This window comes from Diceros bicornis, chromosome 10 (genome assembly GCF_020826845.1).
Source record: "Diceros bicornis minor isolate mBicDic1 chromosome 10, mDicBic1.mat.cur, whole genome shotgun sequence".
Taxonomy (NCBI): domain Eukaryota; kingdom Metazoa; phylum Chordata; class Mammalia; order Perissodactyla; family Rhinocerotidae; genus Diceros; species Diceros bicornis.
Window position 1 is genome coordinate 1161812 of NC_080749.1, and position 23326 is coordinate 1185137.

Here is a 23326-nt window from a genome sequence, read left to right on the forward strand (position 1 = left end):
CTCTTATACTTTTAAACATAGTTATCATTAAGATTTTTATCAATAGGTCTTGGTCTTCTAATTTTGGACAATGGAAGCATTCCCAGTCAGACATTTTAAAACATACTCAGGCAAAGTTGATGTAACCTCTATGTAAAATTAGCTCAAACATTCCAACCTTTATAATCTTATCAACACTTACACTTTTACATGTTCTCAATTCAATTGTAACCTGAGTCAAGGTCTTAAGGCTAGTCAAATTTTTCCCTTCCTTTTTTTTTGGCCTTTTCTTAGGTACCAAATAACTAATTATGTGAGAGCTCTCAAAACATTTTTTTTTCCCCCAATTTAGAAGTTTTTCCAATTCAAAGGATCCGTCGTCTGGCCATTGACGAGTAGGATCTTCATTTGTATATTTATTTCAATAGTGACTCGAACCAATAAGCCTTTTTAAGGAAAGACCCGGAGGTAACTTTCCACGCTTAGAATAAATCTACCATGGACGCAAAGAGGCGTCCCTGGTGAGGGCGCAGATGATGTAGCCCCCGTGATCCACAGAATTCACTCCCAAAGATATTCAGAGAAAGTAAAGACCTTCATTGCACAGGCGGTAAGGATGGTGTCTCCGGTCTCCCTCAATAGTGTGGGACGCCTCCAGTCACAGACCCGCTAATCTGTGACACCGGGCAGGCGATACTGGAATGGGATTTTTCGAGCACTAACAAGCAACGAAGGTAAAGACGACAAAAGCCCTTATGGACTGGGCCCTTTATAACAAATTCCCCTGAGAGCTTGGCACAGCCAGACAAAGAGACAGTTCGGAACCCCAGTCTACTCGACTGGCCACCGAGGTGAACCCCGGTAAATGCACCTTCCGTATGGTGGAGACCAAGGAGAAGATTCTCACTGGTCACAAAGCCAAGTTTTCTCAGGACACAGAACAAGACAGAGATTACTCTGGGAGGAAAAGGGATCAAGATCAAAACCAAGAGTACTCTACCAAATTTAAACCAAGAGTCACTAAAAGCCCAAGAAACTAGTTTCCCAAATATTTTCTCCTGCCAATCTAAATTTAGAAAGAGAAAAAATTCTCACCATTTCCTTCCGCCGGACTCCGCAGATAGAGATTCTGGGAGGCTGACGTGGTAAGAAGTCTTACCTTTTGCCGGCTTTCGTCAGGCGTTCCCGTATCTCATCATCTGCAGTAGTCCAGGGAGAAGGCAGGTCTTCCAGACAGAGAAGGCAACTTGTCAGCCAGTGTGGCTCCTGGCGACTACGCCAAAACTGTCGGGGGAAGAGGGAGAATCTCCCTCTGCCCTTTCCCTTAAGGTTCTTCTGGCTGGCCAAATAATCAACAAGACAGGTTAGCAGGAGAAAATAATACCAAGTTTAATAACATGTATACATGGGAGAAAGCAGGGACACTGCGTTTCTCAACACAATAGCAGAAATTCTCGTCTTAAATACAATTTTCAGCCAATGACAAAGGAGGATTTTGGGGGTGGGGGGAGTCAGTTACAGGAAATTACCACTAAAGCACAGTAAACAAGAGTAAGGTTTATTATGTAGCTCAAGGCCTCACCTTCCACATTGATAAGTCACTAGAAATGAGCTCATCCCCCTCTCTTCCCAATACAGAGAGGGAGATACCTTTACAAATGGAGACTTCCCTTGTAAATGATTGTTTGGCAACTCCTTGCAGGGCCATCCAAAGAATGTGGCCAGAGAGACAGAACTCCCGATAAGATGGGCTTGTTGGTGCGTTTTCTATTGTAACCTCTATCCTGCATTATCTTTATAGCAGTCATGATAGATCTGTTCTAGGAAGGAGCCACCATGTCAAATTCTTTAGGCAGTTAGTGGGGGAGGTCAAATGTCCCTAGAGAAAACAACCAAGGTAAAGAGACAGATTTCAGGGTGGCCAAATCTTGATCTCCCACAGAGATTAAATCTGGGCTTTGTCTATGGGTGGACCCTGAAAGGAGGATTTTGCTTAAATGACCAGAGAATACACAACCATTTTTCTTGATAATAAGTAATACTTACCATGTAAATTTCTTCATAAATCTCTGAATAAAATAAAAATATATAACCCATATAGATATAAACTCTTACTGACAAACCCCACAGCCTTCTCTAGAGAGCCCAACAAAAAATGTCTCAGCTGACTGTGAATTGGTCTTCTCTAAAAGCCAGCCAGCCCTTCACTGATAGCCCTGGATAAGGAAGGGCAGATAAAATTCTTTGAAGATGTTTAGCTGAAGTCAGAAGCAAAAATCCTACCTCCAGTTGGCTCCTCTGTGAGAATGGATGGCCAGCCTTATTTCACAGGCTGGGCAGCTGAGGTTTCAGATGAGCTTATTTGCCCTGTTCCCCGGGGATGCAAAAGGAGGAATGTGACATTCATTCAGGGCTGAGATTTTGCACGTAAAGATAGGGTTGTCGGGATAGAGGGAGAATCTCCCTCTGCCCTTTTCCTTAAGGTTCTTATGGCTGGCCAAATAATTAACAAGACAGGTTAGAAGGAGAAAATAATACCAAGTTTAATAACATGTATGCACGGGAGAAAGCAAGGACACTGCGTTTCTCAACACAATAGCAGAATTCTCATCTTAAATATCATGTTCAGCCAATGACAAAGGAAGATGTTGGGGGTGGGGGGAGTCAGTTACAGGAGATTACCACTAAAGCACAGTAAACAAGAGTGAGGTTATTATGCAGATTTAAGGCCTCACCTTTTACATTGATAAGTTTCTAGAAATGAGGTCATTCCCCCTCTTCCCAATTCAGAGAGGCAGATACCTTTACAAATGGAGATTTCCCTTATAAATGTAAATGTCTGTCTGGCAACTCCTTGCAGGGCCATCCAAAGAATATGGTCAGAGACAGAACTTCTGATAAGATGGGCTTGTTGGTGTCTTTTCTATTGTAACATCTATTGTACATTATATTTACAGCCATCATGATAATAACTCCTTCCTGAAACAGATGTTTTGTTTTAAATTCTTTAGGCAGTTAGTGGGGGAGGTCAAATGCCCTCAGAGAAAACAACCAAGGTAAAGAGATAGATTTCAGGGTGGCCAAATCTTGATCTTCCACAGGGTCATAGAAGGGAATAAAGATTTCAGCAAATTGGTTTTTTGTTCTCTACAGTGGAAGTAATTTAAGAAGATAGTCTCTCACTCCAACTTCTCTTCCCTGTTCTCTATCTGTAATATCGCTGTAAAAATTCTCTCTACAAAAATTTCAGTCTTTTTTCTTTGCAGTCTATTATCATCTTTACGAATTCTTTGACTTCACCACCTTCTTGGCACCACAGCGCTAGCCATTGAGATATTATTATAGATTCAGTTTTGCAATTTCATCCTCTTATCTCTATTTCCTCTGCCATTTCTTAGTTTAGTTCTTATTGTATCTTATGCTTGAAAACATTTCAAGCTTACAGAGTATATCAGTTCGTTATCTTCTCAACTTTTTATTATCTAAGTGCTCTCAAATACCACTTTTTTTAAAAAAGAAGTGAAATAGATAATAGAACAATATATTGTAATAAATTGACCACTTATAAAATTAAGTTCAACCTGCAATCCCTCCCCACTTAACAGCGACCATCTTTTATAACTCACCATGCTTTAGTTTGGGCAGGGTCAGTTTATCAATGATTTCTGGATGTTTTAAACCACATGAGACAAATACAGTGTAAGGTAAAATTGTTACTCTTGCAGAAGTTGCAGAATATCCTGATGGTTATGGAAGTTGGTGGCGGAGAACCTGAATCATATGAAAAGTAGTTGATTAATTAGCACCTGACAGAATTTGTTAATTTGGTAAGGACAATAATAAGACATAAATGTTGAAACGATAACTTTGCATATCAGAGTATTGTCAAAGGCCACTGGGGAAATTCATAATATTCTCAAATACCACAAAAAATGACCACTTTTTCATAAAAGATGTCATACATGATGGCACCATATACTTCTGTCAGAAAATTTGCAATGAAGGAAATTAAGACTTGAGTCATTTTAATTTTAACGATTTGTTTCTGCTTACTATTAGGTTAAAAAACCCTTTTAGAAATAAAGTGATAAGGGATGTACTTGCTTAATTTTTATTTTTTTTTAAGAAAAAGTCTTTTTCACATTTTAAAAAAATATTTATTTGTTTTTATTTTATGCTGAATTTATTTGTGTGCCCAAAGCCTTTTTTTAATTAACTACCACCAATTCTTTTCAAACTCTTTCAAAAAGTTGAAGAGGAGAGAATACTTCTAAAGTCATCCTATGGAGTTAGCACTACCCTGATATGAAAGCCAAAGACACTAAGAGAAAAGAAAACTACAAGTCAGTATCTTTGATGAATATTGATACAAAAATCCTCAATAAAGTAATAACTAACCAGATTCAGCAGCATATTAAAAGGATTATACATCATTTTTAAGTGGGATTTATTTCTGGAATACAAGGTTGTTTCAATATATGAAAATGAATCAATGTAATAAAGCACATTAACAGAATGAGGGAAAAAAACACAGGATCATCTCAATGGATGCAGAAAAAGACTTGACAAAACTAAACATGTTTTCATGTTAAAAACACTAGAAAACTCTCAGAGTAAAAGGAAGCTACTTCAACATAATAAAAGCCAGATATAGAAATACACAGAGAACATCGTATTCAAGGGAGAAAGACTGAAAGCTTTTCTTCTAAGATCAGGAAAAAGGCAAGAATGCCCACTGTCACAATTTCTATTCAATATGGTATTAGATGTTCTAGCCAAAGCAATTAGGCAAGAAAAAGAAAGCAATAGCATCCAAATTGGAAAGGAAGAAGTAATATTATATTTGTTTACAAATAATATCTTATATGTTGAAACCCATAAAAATTCCACAAAAAAATTTTTAGAACTGATAAATTCTGCAGAGTAGTGGAACACAAAATCAACATGAAAAAATTAGTTGTTCTTCTATACATTAATAATAAGTAATCTGAAAAAGAAATTTAAAAACTTTACATTTTTATTTACAATATCATCAAAAAGAGAAAAATACTTAAGAATCAACTTACTCAAGGAGGTAAAAATTCCAATGATGTTTTTTGCACAAATAGAAAAATCTATCCTAAAATTCAAATGGACTCCCAAGGGACCATAAATAGCAAAAAGAATGTAGAAAAAGAAGAACAATTTAGAGAATTCACACTTCCTGATTTCAAAACTTACTACAAAGTAATCAAAACAGTGTGGTACTGGCATAAATACACACAATATACTAATGAAATAGTATAGAGAGCCCAGAAATAAACCTTTGCATATATGGTCAAATGATTTTTGACAAGGGTGCAAAGACCATTCATTGGAGAAAGGATAAGTTTTTCAACAAATAGTGATGGGAAAACTAGAGGACCACATGCAAAAGAATGAGATTGGACCCTTACCTTACACCATATACAAAAATTAACTCAAAATGGATCAAAGATCTAATATTAGAGCTGAAGCTATAAAATCCTTAGAAGAAAACACAGGGTAAAAGCTGCATGTCATTGGGTCCAAATGCCATTGCCAACAATGATTTCTTTCATCTGACACCAAAGACATAAGCAACAAAAAAAAACACAACAAATTGGACTTCATCAAAATGCAAAAGTTTTCTGTATCACAAGATACTATTAACAAAGTAAAAAGGCAACCCACAGAATGGTTGAAAATATTTGCAAATCACATATCTGATAAGGGATTAATATCTAGAATATATAAAGAACTCCCACAACTCAACAATAAAAAAACAACCCAATTTAAAAATGCACAAAGGACTTGAATAGACATTTCTCCAAAGACATAAAATGGTCAGTAAACACGTGAAAAGATGCTCAACATCACTAAGTATCAGGAAAATGCAAAATAAAACCACATTGAGATGCCTCTTCACACACATTAGAATAGTTTTACTCTCACAAAATCAGAAAATAACAAGCGTTGGCAAGGATTTTGAAAAATTGGAACCCTTGTGCTTGGATGGTGAGAATATAAAACTGTGGAAAACAGTATGGCAGTTCCTTCAAAAATGAAAAATAGAATTACCATATGATCTAGAAATTCTACCTATGGGTTCTGAAATAACAGAAAATATATTTATGGATCTCTGTCTCCAGTTCCTGGCACAGAGCTCCTAAAATCCTTGTAATTTCCTAAATGATAAGAACACTAGGAGCATCTCTTGCTCTAATATTTGTCTTTGACCCCATCCCTGACACAGAGCTCCTAAAACCCTTGTAATTTCCTAAGTGATAAGAACACTAGGAGAATCATTTGTTCTATTGAGGCAACTCTGGGTGGGCTCCTGGATGGGGGCTGGTCACCAGAAAGACCAAGCCCCGATTAGAAGCTTGGAATTTTTAGTCCTATCCCTTATCCTCCAGAGAGGGGAGAGAGGCTAGAAACTGAGTTAATAATTGATCATGCCTACGTGAGGGAGCCTCCATAAAAATCCCAATAGAATGAGTTTCAGAGAGCTTCCAGATTGGCAATGACAAGGAGTGCTTGGAGAGTGGTGCACCTGGAGATGGCATGAAAGCTCTGTGCCCCTTCTCACATACCTTTCCCTCTGAACCACTTCCATCAGGCTGCTCTTGAGTTATATCTTTTTATAATAAACTGGTGATCTAGTAAATGTTTCTCTGAGTTTTGTGAGCCACTCTAGCAAATTAATCAAACCCAAGGGGGAGGTTGTGGGAATCTCTGGTTTACAGTCACTCAGTCAGAAGTACAGGTAACAGCCTGGGCTTGTAACTGGCATCTGAAGTTGAGGTGAGGTTGGGTGGGTGTGCAGTCTTATAGGACTGAGCCCTTAAAATGTGGAATCTGATGTATCTCTGGGTTGACAGCATCAAATTGAGTTGAATTATCTGACAACCAGCTGGCATTCCAAGAATTGCTTGTTGGAGGTGTGGGGAACCCTCTCACATGTGAAAAAATGAATCTCAGACCACCATATATGGGTATAAACCCAAAAGAACTGAACACATATATAAAGACATATACATACACCCGTGTTCTTAACAGCATTATTCAAAATAAGCAGAAGCTGGAAGCAGGCCAGGTGTCCATAAACGGATGAGTTGACAAAAATTGTGGTGTAAACCACAGTGGAATACCATTCACCCTTAAAAAGGATGGAATTCTGACACATGTTATGACGTGGATGAACCTTGAGGACTTTACGCTAAGTGAAGTAAAGCCAGACACAAAAGGAAAAATACTGTATGATTCCACTCATATAAGGTACTTAGAGTAGTCAAATTCATAGGAATAGAAAGGAGAATGGTGGTTCCCAGGGGCAAGAGGGAGGGACAACAGGGAGTTGTTGCTTAATGGGCACAGAGTTTCAGCAGAAGGTGAAAATAGATCTGTGGATGGTTGGAGGTTATCACTACACAGTTATGTGAATGTACTGAATGTCACTGAACTGTACACTTAAAAATGGATAAAGTGGTTAATTTCATGTTATGCATATTTTATGACCATTTAACAACATTAATTATTTTCAACAAATGAACAAACACTAGCTACATGCAATAACATGGATGAATATCACAACCATAACGCTGCATAAAAGAAATTATATTCAAAAGGCTATATATTTTATAATTCCATTTATATAAAATGCAAAAAAGAAAAAAAACCGAGGTCTAGCTTCCAGTAATAGTGGAGTAGCTTGTTGAACTAACACTGTCACAGATAACAATGATAAAATCTGCACGAAATAGTATATATATTTATATAGAATCATGTATCTATATGTAATACACATACAATAAATGTGTATATGTATGTATGCATAAATCTCTTCCAAAGGCAAGCAGAACCGAGGGGGAGTCTTCCCTTGAATCATGGGAATTTTACCAGGATATGTTTGCAAGCTTGAGTGTTTTACCTCAAAGCATTCCAAAATCTGTACATGGCCCACACAGGGGAAAAACTATAGTATTACTTGTAATGTTAGAGGATGTCTTTTGGGGCTGGCAGAGTAGCTGGAAAGTTGGGGGAGAAATTTCTGGAAGGGAGGGAACCACAAAGAGGAAAATCTTAAAATATGTATGAAAGTCTGCCCCCCACACACACCAAATTGGCAGATCTTTGAACAACACACATGCAGGGTAGGCCCCAGAGGGCCTAGTGTAAAAACAGAAGTTGGAAGATGAAAGAACTGAATGAGGATTTCAGCTATGCCCGTTGTAAAGGAGATAGGATTGGAGTTTCAGTCCAGCCAAGTTAACTCCCTGCTAGAAAAATAACAACACTCTTCAAAGGGATACAATAGAATCCAGAGTCTCTATAACATCCATGGTTTCCAGTACATAATTTAAAAAATCATGAGATTTGAAGAAATAGGAAAATATAATCCATATACGACCAAAAGTGGGCAGTAGAAACTATTCCCAAGGTGTTGCAATTAGCAGACAAGGATGAGAAAGCAGCTTTTATATAGATGATCATGGTGGTAAAGAAAAATATTCTCATAATGAATGAACAGATATAGAAACTCAGCAGAGAAATGGAAATTACAAAAAAGAACCAAATAGGAAGGTGAAATACAGAAAATATTTTTGAGTTTACCGGTAGATTAGAAACATTAGGAGAAACATGAAGATAGAGCAATAGAAATTATCCAGTCTGAAGAAAAGAACATAAAAGTTTTGAGAAAAATGAAGAGTGCCTTAAGACCTGTGAGATGAGTGAGTCCCCATCAGAGAGGGGAGAGACAAAAAATTAAATGAAGCAGAAAGGCAAATCAATGAGTAATAGCATAAAACTTCCAAAATTTCATGAAAAATCTAAAATTTTAGATCCAAGAAAGTCAGGAAACCCACAAAATAAAATACAAAATAAAACCATACCTAGGCACATGATAGTCAAGCTGCTAAAATCCAAAGATAAAAAGAAAATCTTGAAAGCAGTCAGGGAAATACACATATACAGGGGAAGACATTACATACAGGGAGAAATAATATGAATGATGGATGATATATTATCAAAAGCAAAAGAGACAAATCAACAACAAAATGACATCTCTCAAGTGCAGAAAGAAAACCCAAAAGTCAACACAGGATCTGTATTTAGCAGAACTCACTTTCAAAAAGGAAGCAGAAGCCACAATAAGATACCGCACACCTATTAGGTGGCTAAAATAAAAAATAAAATTGCAAATACCAAGTGCTGGTGAGGACTAGGAGCAACTAGAACTGGGAATGCAGCATGATAGTTGTATTCGGAAAACAGTTTAGCAGGTTCTTATAAAGTTAAACATACACTTATTATATGACTCAGATATCCCACTCCTAGAGATTTACTGAAGCAAATTGAAAACTAATGTTTAAACAAAAATCTTTGCGTGAATCTTCATAGCCATTTTATTCATAATTGTGAAAAGCCAGCAACAAACTAAATGTCCTTCGTCAGGTGAATGGAAAAGATACTGTGGTGCATCAGTACCTTAGAATACTACTGGGCAATAAAAAGGATAAACTCTTGATTCACACTACAACATGGATGAATCTTGGATGCATATCTCTAAGTGAAGGGAGCCAGATTCAAAAGGCTATATAGTATATGATTCCATTTATGTGACTTTCTAGAAAAGACAGCATTACAGAGATGGAAAATGATCAGTGGTTGCCAAGGGATGGAATGGGGGAAGGGGCTGACTACAAAGAGACAGTATGAGAGAATTTTGAGAGTGAAAGAAACAGCTCTGTGTGGTACCGTGGACGTGGATACATGACCATAAAGTTGTCAAAACCCATAGAACTGTACACCACATAGAGTGAATTTTACTCTGCAAATTTTAAAAATCAATCAGGATGCTAGGGAACTCAGATGGAATGCAGTGACAAATGAACCTCACTGTATTACAAGCATGTGACATAACCACACAGAAGGGGTGGGGATGAAAGGTCCTGACCTAAATAACTTTGGAAGACAGTGTTTTGATGGGATACTGTAAAACTAAAGTACTGTACAGAAACACTGTACTCTAGGTGGTAAATTTGTTTTTCATAAGAGTATGGATTAGCGATTCTGAAACTACTTGACACATTAGTAAATATATTGTAGATAACTGGAGTTAAGTTTCTCACTGTTGGTGAAAGAAGTTACAAATAAACAAAAGGAGAATGCTGGAATAAACTCTGTGGTGCTGGATTGGAGTTGGAAGTATCAATATGAATCCATGACTCTTTTAATATATCTATCCAGATAGATAGATAGATTGATTGATATATCGATAGGTAGATGTGTATACCTGAGTTTATATTCATTCATACATTTCCAAGCTCTGCTGAGAGGGTCTAGAAGCAGTGACACCCTAGTATCAATGGGCACACCTAGCTCCCAGATTTTGGTTTCTAAATATCATTCTCCAATAAAAAGAACCAGGTTTTCTTGGAGAACTGGCTAATTCTAGATCTGGGGAGGGGAAATACAATATGAACCTGGAGCTTCTTGTATTGCCAGAAAGTAGGAAAGTGCTTTCAAAAAAACACAGAAAATGATGAGATGTGTCAAAAGGAATCAATCTTAAAGACTTCCCAATGGCTCAAGCTGGAAAACTGGGAGCAACAAAATAAATAATGGTAGCATTGGATTATTACCCAGAGAATAAAATAAATATCCATGAGTCTGTACTGATATAAGGAAGATTAAATAAGAAAGGAAGAAAGAAAAAAAGGGGGGGGAAGAATGAGAGAAAGAGAGAAAGACAGGTAGAAGGCAGGGAGAGGGAGGGGGGGAATATTCCTCACATAATTCCAAATAATAAACGCTGCTGGATAGCATGAAATAGCAAATCGTCACTAGAACACCACAGTAATAATTACTGTAGGCAAGACTGACTGATGAATGCAAAAACTGTGAGTGAAACTTAGAGAAGAAACAGTACATTTGCAGATCCTCAAAACATTTCCCTCCCAATACTAAACATTTTTCTCTTAACTTCTTTAAAAGACCTATGACTATTTAAAGAAAAATCATAACACTGTATTGTGGGATTTATAACATGGGTAGATGTAAAATTTATCACAACATAGCACAAAGGACAGACAGAGGTAAATGGAACTGTTCTGTAGCAAGGCTTCCATATTTTACGTTGCTTAAACTGGTGCACTATTAAGTCTAGGACAGCTGTGATATGTTAAAGATGCATATTGTAATCTGGATCAACCACTAAAAACTGCAAAGGTGTGTCACTTAAATGTTAATAAAGGAATTAAACAGCATACAAAAAGTGTTTGTACAAGAATGTTCACAGGAGATGACCTGCACGTCCCCAGGAGGAAGACGAGCCCACTTTGGGGCATCCACAGAGCAGAACGCCCTCAGCCGTGCTGAGGAGCAAATGCTGACACACACGTGCTGGGTGAGTCTCATCTACCTCGTGCCGAGGGAGGCAAGCTGGACAGAAAACAATACACGTGGGCTGATTTCTGCCAAGACGAACCTATGGTGAAAAAACCAGAACAGTGGTTGCCTCGGGGGAAGGAAAAAATTACCTGGGAAGGAACAGGAAAGAGTTTTCTGGGAGTGATGGAAATGCTTTATTCTTAAAGGAGTGAAGGTTATATGGGCATGTTTATTTGCCAAAACTGTACGATTGAGATTTGTGCCTTTCAGTGTGTGTACATCTTACCCCCCAACACATACAAAAAGGACTAAAAGAATAATACAGTGAGGTGAGAATGGGATGGAGTCTGGATAAAACATAAAAGGCAGATGATTAGTAGTTGTTGAAGCTGGGTGACGGGCCTACTATGCTATTTTGTTTATTTTGTATATTGTTTAAATTTTCCTGTAATAAAACACTTGTATAAGAAGACAAACTCGATATACAGTGTTTGCTGGTAAGATATTGGTTACCTTTGGGGAGGAAGGGGGGAGAAAGGGATTGTCGGGGCCTGAATGAAGCTGGTGCTAGTTCTTGGTCACACAAGTGTGTTCACTTTGTAATAATTATTTAAGGTTTACACGGATGACCTCTGCATATATTTCTGTATGCATGTTATACATCAATAAACACTTTAAATCCTGCATATTTGCACAAAGATACTAACTCAATATCTGAGAACAACAGCAGTGTTTTGTTTTAAAGTGGAACACGTTCACTCATGACATCATCAGATGGATTTTAATACTCCCAAGTATCTGTTAATGCCCTCACCCTTCCTTGGCATCCTAGATCTTTCCATTTTTGCCTCAATTTGGTAAGTGGCATGGCTTTGAATTTTTATGATGCAATCTTTTTCCATCAACGTCCACCCCCACAATGATGCTCACCAAGGCCTTGACATCTAGCACAGTGCAGTGATCACAGCATGCACTCAAGACCTGTGGGACTGGGTTGAATGAGGAAGAAAACGAGGAGCAATGATGTTCATAACTTATGTCTAGGTGCCATAACGTGACTTAGGAAATTGGTAGGATTTTTCGATAGATTTGCTATGTCTTCTAATTTTTCCTATTTAAAACAATGGGAAGTAGAGTCTCAGAGTTCTTTCTCAGAGAAAGTCTGACATTTCAGGCACAGATTACTGACAACTATTAACGGTATATGACTTTCCCACCTCATCTTAGTTTTAAGTTTTTAATTCCTTACCCTGGAAATGACCTAACTTAGCTTCTTCCAAATCTTGCAGTAATACTGATGCTCCAGAAAGTTGGGCCATGGATATTCTGCTATTGCGTGTCCTCCTTGCAAAGAAGTGGAGCTGCACATCCACCAGTCTAGAAGGGTGTGGTGCTGTAGTATTTGGAGTCAGTCAGAGAAGCTAAATGGAAAAACGACTCAAGAGAATTATCGCTATTACCCCCAAGAGCAACAAATTATTTTGTTTAATTATTTTGTGATTCTGTGGATATATTTAAAAAGAGATATTAAAACTGGTTCCCAAGGAGCCAGCCCTATAGTAGAGCAGAAATTGCATATTACCTTCCTACACAAACTTCCCTGACATTGTGGGAAGGAACAACGGGAAGTTTCAGTGCTGTTGCCTGTGTTAATGAGGCCAAGGAAGTCCAGTGAACAAGGCCTGTGTGCAGCGTCGGAGAAGGGGCTTGCGTGTGGTCCCCAGAAGCGGCTTAGGAGTCACTTACCAGTGCACCTAATTTTCCCATCTGTATATGCAGGAATTGGGGCTGTCCACTGTGATGTTTTCTCCTTTTTATGACATGGCTCACAGCAGTCCTTCTAAGATGCCTGACCAAGGTATAGGCCCTTCAGGCAGGCGGGGTCCAAAGGGAGGATCTCTTCAATGACCCTGACCATGGAGTCCAAAGGGAGGATCATGGCAGCCTGGAGGGATGGAGGGGATAGTAGGACAAGTGGCCTTGAAAAGGCAAATTCCAGGATCCCAGTCACCCGGTATTTCCATTTTAGATATTGAATTTACATTTCAAGTACTGGCCAGGGAGCTTCCACGAGGGCTGCAAGCATCCTCAGCAACAGCCAGGCTGGTGAGCCCCACCCCTACTGAGTCCCGGCCTCAAGGGATGCAGCCCAACCACACTGCGCATACTCCAGGCGTTGGGCAGGGCATGGAGGGTGGGCGTGGTAGAGAGAAGAGGCATGATAGAGGGTGGGGTGGACAAGGAGAGGAGTGGGGCCCAGGGGTGGAGGGACAAGGAGGGAGTTGGGGCCCCTAGCTCTGAATGCTGGGAGCTTTTGTCTCTCAACCGCTCCAGGCTGGGAGCTTGCAGGACTACAGGACTACAACTCCCTGGATGCTCTGGGCACGGGGCGGTGCCTAGCCCTGAGGGGAAGAGCAAGGAGGTGTGCTCTGCCCTGTGGTCCTGCACCTGCTCCACGGGGACTGAGTCTCAGAGGGATGTGACAGGATGAGAGGGACCAAGGAGTTAGGAGGGTGTAGCGGCTGCATTGGCAGCCGCGGGCCTGCATCATGCAACTGCTTTTGTCCAAAATTGAAGCCGGACTCATGTTTATTCCACATCGCCTCCGTCCGTTGCTTGATTCCTCCTCCCACCTGCATATCTGTGGGTCTTTCCACAGCCTCCTACTTAGTCCAGTGCCAGGTGCTTCTCTAAAGTGCTTATGGGAACTGGTTTGACATCCCAGAAACTTTCCTCTGCCTGCTGCCATCTGCCTTCTCCAGCCAAAGTGCCATCATTTCATTAGCTTTTGGGAGAAATTCGCCCTGTGTCCCCTCTTGCAAGCACAACTTGAGAGCTTTGCAGGGTGGTAACAGTGGCTGTTGCTTGCCTTTTTCACAGAAGTGGAAGTTGAGGCATCCGTGAGGTTAATCATTGGTTTCCCCAGGATCCGCCAAGGGCAGAGGAGAACAACCCAATTCCCAGGCAAGTATCTAGTAGAACATTTTCACCAACCCATTCCAGTGCAGGGGCCTCTGAAACAGCATCCTTAAGATGAGAATAGCTTAAGCATTTTGCCATTTAGATTGATAGCCTAATCTCAGCTCAGGCCTGAGTGGCCAGTCTCTCAGGGACACGGGTGATGACTCTGATCCCTCAGGAAGAGACTGGTGGTCCATCTTTGGGAGAGGGATGTTCAAGGTAGACAGTACTTGGGCAGCATTTGAAACCCATCAGCTTTAACATCTCTGCTTTGGATTCTGGCAAGTTTCCAGGATAAACACGCCTAGGGATAGTCAGATGTACCATATTCTATAAAAATTGTTTAGAGTATTGAAAGGAACAGAGCATAAAATATCCTGCTTATTTGCAAAAGATGAAATGCAACCAAGACCTTGTTTTTTTCTTTTGTTTTGTGAGGAAGATCAGCCCTGAGTTAACATCCATGCTAATCCTCCTCTTTTTGCTGAGGAAGACCGGCTCTGAGCTAACATCTATTGCCAATCCTCCTCCTTTTTTTTCCCCAAAGCCTCAGTAGATAGTTGTATGTCATAGTTGCACATCCTTCTAGTTGCTGTATGTGGGACGTGGCCTCAGCATGGCCGGACAAGCAGTGCATCAGTGTGTGCCCGGGATCCGAACCTGGGCCACCAATAGCAGAGCACGCACACTTAACCGCTAAGCCACCGGGCAGGCACAAGACCTTCTTGTTAATTTTTTTCTGCTCATTCTCTTGCCTGTACTGTACGCTTGAATGCAGAAACAAAAAACTTGAATTGCCAAATTCTTTTTTCCTGAGATTGGTAAATTAACTTAAAAGTCTTATTGAAACTTGTGGAAGAATGGTTAGCAGCTTTCATGATTTATGTCATCTCTAAAAATCTGGGCGTTGATCTACATGAAAAAAAGTCCTTGTTTATATTACACATCCCAATAGGTTACATTTCTGATTCCAGAATGTGGGATATTATCAAAACATCTGAAAAACCTGGTCATGGAATCTAGACCCTGTCACTTTGTCAAGAATTTGCCCCTTTATGAATTAATGACACATGAATTCTTTAACATTTTTGTAAAGAATGGAAGAGAAACTCTGTAGTGTCTCTGAATGTGGCAAGATGGGGAATTCTCATTAGACCACATCCTTGGGTTCTTCTCTTGTGTTCAATAGGCCCGGGTGATAGTCTGTGTGGTCAGGTGCAGTGCGACTCCCCCAGGCCCCAGTGTTCCATCCTATTCTGGCCTGTGCCTTCTTCAGGGGGTTCTGATTACACTCGTCCACAAGGGTTGGAAAGAGACATTGTAACATGAGGATATTGATCATCTTATTTTTTTTAAGTCTTTTTTTTTTTTTTTTAGATTTTATTTATTTATTTTTTCCCCCCAAAGCCCCAGTGGATAGTTGTATGTCATAGCTGCATATCCTTCTAGTTGTTGTACGTGGGACGCGGCCTCAGCATGGCCGGAGAAGCAGCATATTGGTGCGCGCCCAGGATCTGAACCCAGGCCGCCAGCAGCAGAGCGCATGCACTTAACTGCTAAGCCACGGGGCCGGCCCTCATCATCTTTAAACAAGGATTAATGGAGAGGAAAGTCTCAGGGTGTGTGTGCTCCGATGTACTGCTGTTGGGGTGTGGCCGCAGTGAACACTCTGCTCCCAGCAGTCCCCACAATGGCTGTCTCAGACGTTTGATCTCCTGGTGCCACCACAGCAGCTGTTGACAGAGCTGGGAACTCATCGTGGTTCAGTGTCTTCCTTCAGATTTTGTGGCTCTGACCCTCCTCTGCTCGCCCCCTTCCGATTCCTATCTGCTGCGTTGATTGCTTTTAGTTGTTTCCTAGGAGCCACTGTGTGTAACTGGATTTCAGTGTCTTTAGGGACCCACCCTCACTACACGAGTCACTGTACAACAGCCACTTATCCTGGTGTAGCCCATGTTCATCCTCTCTAGTGGAGCTGTGAAGAACCTTGCTTACTCGGAGCTCCTCTCACTCTCATGCTGCTGGGGCTGTTATGAAGCTGAGCATCTCGTCTTTGGTCTCATCAACATTATTCTTTTCATTGATTATTCTGAAGTCGGAGACGGCTTTGTTAATAATATGGACACTGGCTGTCACAGGCACTTTTATGTATCTTCCCCAACAGGTCTGTGAAGTAGGCCTGTCATCCCCATTTTACAGGGGGGGAAACTGAGGCTCAGAGAGGTCGAGTAGCTCCCTTCACGCAGTTTCTTGGTACATTTTGAGTCTCCTCCTGGAACTCCACCTCTCAGGTGTGTGCACTTAGCTGGTGTTCCACTTTGTCCCTCTCTACCAGCCTCCCCAAAGGCACATGCTCCATCCTGAGTCCATTGTCTGCTTGAATGCAGTCACCCTGCACAAACAGGCCCTGGGCAGGGAATGGACTAGTGGGGCGTAGTCCTCCAGCTTACCTTGGGCATGTTCTAGGTTTATTGTGAGAGCTGGATCAGTGGAAGATACTGACCGTCACTCACCTGGAAGGTTTGTTACGTAGAAATACTCCACTGACTTTTTGCAGGTGTCATGTCTTCTTTGTCTTCATTGCTCCTCTGGGCTTTCTCCTACAGTCCGTGCTGTGCAGTAACATACAGTACAGAGACTGGTGAACATACTACTGTTGCCCTGCACCAAATGGTTACATCACTCATTTTTCTAATTATGAAAGAAATACATATTGTAAAAAAAGTCAAAGTACACAGATCTATATAAAGTGAAACCCACCCCTTTCATCCCCTTCCCTGAAACTCACTCCCCTACTCAGAAGCCACTATTGTTAACAGGGTGGGGTTTATTCTTCTGGAAATTTCCTATGAATTTATAAATACACATAAAGTATTTTAACATAAATTATATAACTACATCGTTTTGCAATTTGCTGTTTCCCAAATCATATATCATAGACGTCTCCCCTTATCAGTGCACATCATTCTAACTTACCATTTTAGATGTTTTAGAGGTATTCCAAAGAACAGGAATACCATAATCTGTTTACTTCTTCTTTGATAGAAATGGGATTACATCCAGTTTCACTATTATACATAACACTGCAGTAAAGATCCTTGTATGGAATTAATTACACTGTTATTCAACTGCTCAATTTGCTTTGTTTCCTTTTAGTCAGAGACTATGACGTAACATTTTCATGGTAATTATAGGGAAATTAATTTTATCATGGAATAAATACATTTATGGGGAAACTGGACTTCAAGGTCATCCATCTCAATATTCTGGAGAAAAATCATGAAACTTAGAAGGTGTGCTCCATCACATTCTAACAAGTCATGTTAACAATTTAAAGTTGAATGTTTGGCTAACCTCTACTGTCTCTCTTCCGAAGATGGATGACTTTTTCTTTTCTTGGAAACTTCTGACTCCAGGGGCTCTCAGTTTGGCTTCAGAGAGGATAAGATATTGGTGTTGTATCTGTTTCTCTTCAGCTGTAGGTTGCATCTTCTAAAGATCATAGAATTGAACATGGTCCAATCGATATATATGATTTGAGTCAAAAATTCAAAGTAATGAACCTAAGAGAGGAATCTATAACTTGGGTTCTTAATAAAAAATTTCCTTTGATATCCCTAAGTTTCTGTGATTACTAGTAAAAACTCACCTATGGGTGAAGAGATGTAGTTCTTCTGGCAATGTCTGGCTTGAACATCCATAGTTAAGGCTGCCACACCCGTAGGTAGATTAGACTTGATCTTTTGATGACCTCTACCCTTGGTGTTTGACCTGGGAAAAATAAGAATTTAAAAAAGCTGCTGTTATTAGCACTCAATGCTAGAAATGCCCATTAAAGAGTGAGTTTGATTTGGTAAACCAAAGGGAGTATAAGCAGAACAAAGTCTTTAAAATCTCTAAAATTTCAAGAAATTCTAATTTTTTAAAATATAACTCTATTTTTGCCACAGTACAAACTGTGTATATATGAATGAAATATCCCTCTGTCCATTTCATAACTTGTTTCCATTGATTTGATGGATTTATCCTCTAATCCGGATTCCAAGTGTGAAAGAACATCTTGGTCCTTCAAAGAAAAGAAGCCATTGAAATTTGATTTTCTTTTAGCTTGGCATCCTACAGGTTTGAAGAATAAATTATCATGTAATGATACAATGATTCTGAAATCTAATTGTTAATTAGAGGGGTGTAAAGGATGATTGAATGGTGTTTCTTCCCCATGGTCAGGGGTATTGTACACATGGACGTGTAAACATGATTTAGGAAGCTGCTTCAACTCCGTGACATCCCTGAGAAGCACAGTGCAGGAGGATCTAGGCACACAGCCATCTGCCTCGATCTCCTGGGTTACATGTAGATCCAGGGGTCTTGAGAGTGGCTTCAGAGCAGCTAACTTTTATCTATTTCTCCCCTTCCTTCTCTCCAGCTTATCTCAAACAGTCTTGACTATTATATTTTAAAGTAAGACCAATTATAGTTATTTACATGAGTTTCTTGTTTATTATTGCAGAGTAATAATCAGGCATACCATTAAAGATCATTTAATTGACCTAATTAAATTTGTTGTACCTTATAATAGATTAGAACACTGTTTAGTTCAGTGTTTGATATTCACCAAATGTGTTAATCTGCTTACAACTGCCATGTGTCTCACTCTTCTTAGATGTGCATCTTTGGCCCATCACAAGATTTTAGTGAATGAAATCATCATAAATTAAGATAATGTACTGTCTTTTGGATGATAAGGAGGCATATGTGTCCATTTTGGAAATATGCCCATCTGTCTTTGCTCCCCATGGGAAGTTTCTGATCACTAGGTCTCCAGGTGGCTTGCACAAGCCCTAGGTCTGTAATAGTTTGGTGCCTCTCCTTCTACTTGGGGTAGAAATAAAAGAGATCAGAGAGACTTATTAAAGTTTTGGTTGCATGAAGTCTTCGATGAAGAATATTCATACATATTGTTCTGGATAGCTCTCTGTTCCTAAGAGTACTAGTTACATTAAGGGCTTGTCAGGAACCGTGAAAGGTATGATATTTTACCTTATCTGCAAGCTAATAAGTCAGCTTACCATGGTCTTATAGATGCTGGCAAAAGAAACTAGACCCATGGGTCAGAGACAAAGGACTTAATGACACAACAATACTAGTGGCCAGAGTATCAACATTTGCACCAGTTCACTAAATCCCACTTCCTACAGGGTGATACACAGTGGGCCAGGTGACATGCAGAGGGTTGCAAGAACTCAGAGCTTAAGGAACTCAAATCTTTGATAATGGGCAGGAAGTCTGCTGACCTTTGCCCCAGGGAGGGGTGTTATTTCTATTATATTGGGCAGTAAGCAAGCCTGTCCTTTGCTCTAGAGGAGGCCACTATTTCTATCTTCCAAGGCTGACAGCTCTACACACATCCTTGAAAAGATATCCTGGCTTCACTGGCTTTCAAAGATAAGCTTCACTGAGACTCGATCATCATTCAGTTCTTCTGTTTCCTTTATTGAGATTGTGCAAATATGCTCTTTTCTCTGTAAAGTTCACTAACTTTATTCATACATAAGGGATGGTTTTGGTTTTATTTATTAAGTTGAGATTTTCGTATTAGAGCAAATGATGAACTATTATGGGTTGGATCTGAAAGTATGCTTTTCCAGGATAAATGTGAAAGAAGAACAGGGCTCACACAACTCTGCCACAAGGAGCTGATAGCAACTCAAATGATTTTAATTTGAATACTCTTTTGTACAACTTTCTTCCATCTTCCTTCATCCTCTCTGCTTCCTGTAACTCCCATATAGGAGTGGGGCAGTTTCAAGGATTCACTGAACTCCTTTACAATATTCAAATCATTTTGTCTGTTGTGTTTTTTTAATTGAGGTAAAGTTGACATACAACATTATATTAGTTTCAGGGGTACAACTTAATGATTCAATGTTTGAGTATATGTCGAAATGATCAGCACAATAAGCCCAGTTAACATCTGTCCCCATATATAGTTACAAAATTTTCTCATGTGATGAGGACACGGCGTATTTCAAGATGCAGAAGAATCAACGATGATGTCATACTTTTCCATACACAGCTTGATGAATTAGGACATAAGTATACACCCTTGAGACTGTCACCACCATCAAGGCCACAAACATATCCATCACCTCCCAAAGTTTTCTCTCACCTCCTTTATTACTATTATTCTGTGGTAAGATCTCTTAATATCTACTCTATTAGCAAATGTGATGTATGCAATACAGTCTTGTTACCTGTAGGCACTATGTCGTAGCCTACATCTCCAGAACTTATTTATCTTGATAACTAAAACTTTGTATCCTTTGACCATCAGCTCCCAAATTCTCCATCCTCCCAACCCCTGGCAACCACTATTCTAACCTCTGCTTGTATGAGTTTAACTATTTTAGATTCCACATATAAGTGAGTATTTGCCTTTCTCTGTCTGCCTTATTTCACTTAGCCTAATGTCTTCCAGGTCCATCCATGTTGTCAAAAATGGCAGGAGTTGCTTCTTTTTTCAAGGTTGACTAATATTCCATTTTTTTATCCTTTCATCCATCAGTGACATTTAGGTTACTTCCGTGTCTTAGCTATTGTAAATTAGCTGCAATGAACATTAGAGTGCAGGTATCTCGCTGAGACCCTGATTTCAATTCCTGTGGGTATATACTAGAAGTGGGATTGTTGGATCATGTGCTAGTTTTCCTTTTTGGAGGAATCTCCATACTGTTTTCCATAATGGCTGTACTAGTTTACATTCCCACAAGGGTTTCTTTTCTCCACATCCTCACCAACATTTGCCACCTTTAGTTGTTTTGATAATCGCCATCTTAACAGGTGTGAAGTGATAGCTCATTGTGGTTTTGATTTGCATTCCCTGATTAGTGATGCCAAACACCTTTTCATACACCTATTGGCGACTAGTATGTCTTCATTGGAAAAAGTCTATTATGGTCCTTTGCCAATTTTTTTTTTTTGCCTTTAATTTTATTTATTTATTTATTTTTCCCCCAAAGCCCCAGTAGATAGTTGTATGTCATAGCTGCACATCCTTCTAGTTGCTGTATGTGGGACGCGGCCTCAGCATGGCCAGAGAAGCGGTGCGTTGGTGCGCGCCCGGCATCCGAACCCGGGCCACCAGTAGCAGAGCGTGCGCACTTAACCGCTAAGCCATGGGGCCAGCCCCCGTGTCCACTTTTTAATTGATTTTTCTTTTTGTTATTGACCCAACACAAAAAAAGAGAACAAAATTTTCAGGCATTATGAGTGCTTCCCAGTTGATGCAGATGGTTTTGTATTTACAGTGGTACCAAAAGATCATGTTTTGTGCTTTTTCTTCAGCTTGTTATAAGACCAGCAGTAGCTGCGGCATGGCAGATAATCGGGATCTTCTGGGTTTGGAGGTTTACAACATAACTAAGTGGTAAGGAATTTTTTATTATTCCAAGGAAATTATTGAGATCATAGTCCATGGAATCCAGGATTGATAGGGGTAGGAGGAAATTAAGGTGAGGATTGGTGATCTGGCATTACTTCTTATCTTGAGGCACAGGTATCCACTGTATGAGTGTTTGAATAAAAGTATTAGATATCAGGAATTTGTGGTAAGTGAATATGTTTTCTGAATTATTTACTTTGAACATAACCATTTGGATTATGTGAACATCTGGCATGTGGGAGTAAGTCGCTAACAAGGGCTGGTTGACAATGTCATTATTGATTTCACTTCTATGAACACCGAGTGGTCAATGGATTAAGCAAATGAGTAGTCAGAAAACACAGAAATGGTGGGATTTGGGATTTAGTAAAAGATTGGGGACCCACTGTCCTGAGATGGAGTGCCAGGACTTGTACAGTTGAGAGTGACAAGGACAAGAAAGGAATAGAAACACACTCAAATAAGGAGGGGGTGTTAACAGGATGGAGGGAGAGAAATGATCTGGAGTAGCCTTGAGTTTTGACCTGGAGCTTTCTGTTCTAGATGCAAATCTGCCTGATGACATCCCAGGACACAGGTCAGATCCCCAGACGATAGAGGCAGGGTGGAAGTACAAAACAGCCAGGATAATTGTCCTAAAATGGCAGGCATCCTTTGTCATTTGACCCAATATCATGATTTATTTTTGTAGGGTAAGAGGAAAAGAAGGATAGTCATGTCTTCACAGAGGAAGCAGCGTGACTGTGGGAACCAGTCCAAACCAAAGCCTGGTTTAAGCATCTCCATCCCTTTTAGGATGTCCAGTGACATAGTCAAGGGGCCGGTTACTAGAATCCCATCCCATCCTAGCAGTGACGGGTCTCTGGGAGGACACCTTGGACCAGCCCCACCAGGTCTGCTGGCCCGAGAGACCGCGAGGACTCCAGGCCTGCAGCAGTGCAGGACTACTGGTAAGTCCTTTCAATCTTGCCAAAGCGTTGCAAAAACTTGCACCTAGTCACACAGGTGAATCCCTGCCAGGTGTGCTCGCAGGTGGTCTGCACTCCAGGTCCCATGCCCACTCCTGCGGGTCTTCAGATTTGGCAGAGATGATTCCAGGAGCTGATCTGGGCATTCCACAGTTCCACTGCCAACAATTTCTGGTGACTGTGGAAGGTATCAGGAAAGAGGAAAGGGCAGTGAAGAGCACAGGAGAGAGACTGGTGGTAGCACTGATGGCGGACAGACTTGCTAGCGAGGCAGAGAAAACGAGGAGCCAAGAAGGACGTCCTGACAGCAGATGAAATGGAGCAGGCACCTCAGTGAGGTCTCATGGTTGCGTCCCTAATGTTTCCTTGCTTTGAGCTCTTGAAACTTTAAAACATACCAATACGTTTCTTTTATTAAACTCTGCTGTGTGACATAGAAAATATAGACAGCGGTTTCTTTCTGAGGTGAGAGGTTGAGTTTCAGGTGAGGAGAGAAAGATCTTCTTTTTTCATGCGGTTCTCTCATTTTCTTTTACTATGTACATCATTTATTTTTACTTTCAAGTCAGCAGCGAGTTACCAA

At 40.1% G+C, this 23326-nt stretch overlaps 1 protein-coding gene and 1 long non-coding RNA gene across 21 annotated transcripts in view; both read right to left on the reverse strand.

Annotated features, from left to right (window-relative positions):
• LOC131410571 (ral-GDS-related protein-like) overlaps positions 1 to 23326 on the reverse strand; it is a 221444-nt gene that overhangs the window by 90475 nt on the left and 107643 nt on the right. For 10 of the 20 annotated variants that reach the window (XR_009221312.1, XR_009221309.1, XR_009221302.1 and 7 more), the window contains 3 exons: positions 17984 to 18105; positions 17689 to 17826; positions 16542 to 16946 (listed from right to left, as the gene is read on the reverse strand). The exons of 1 other annotated variant lie outside the window; for it this stretch is intronic. Coding sequence is in view for 2 of the 19 variants with exons in the window: in XM_058548690.1 (XP_058404673.1) it covers positions 18038 to 18105 (68 nt within the window). In the remaining 17 variants the exon portion in view is untranslated. Of the gene's footprint in view, positions 1 to 16541; positions 16947 to 17688; positions 17827 to 17983; positions 18106 to 23326 lie in introns of those variants that run through there. 9 more of the 20 variants (XM_058548684.1, XM_058548683.1, XM_058548682.1 and 6 more) reach the window with 1 other exon arrangement.
• LOC131410583 (uncharacterized) lies at positions 1352 to 5107 on the reverse strand. The gene is made up of 3 exons (XR_009221338.1): positions 5046 to 5107; positions 2782 to 3750; positions 1352 to 2346 (listed from the first exon to the last, which is right to left on the reverse strand). It is a non-coding gene; the product is annotated as an uncharacterized LOC131410583 (long non-coding RNA).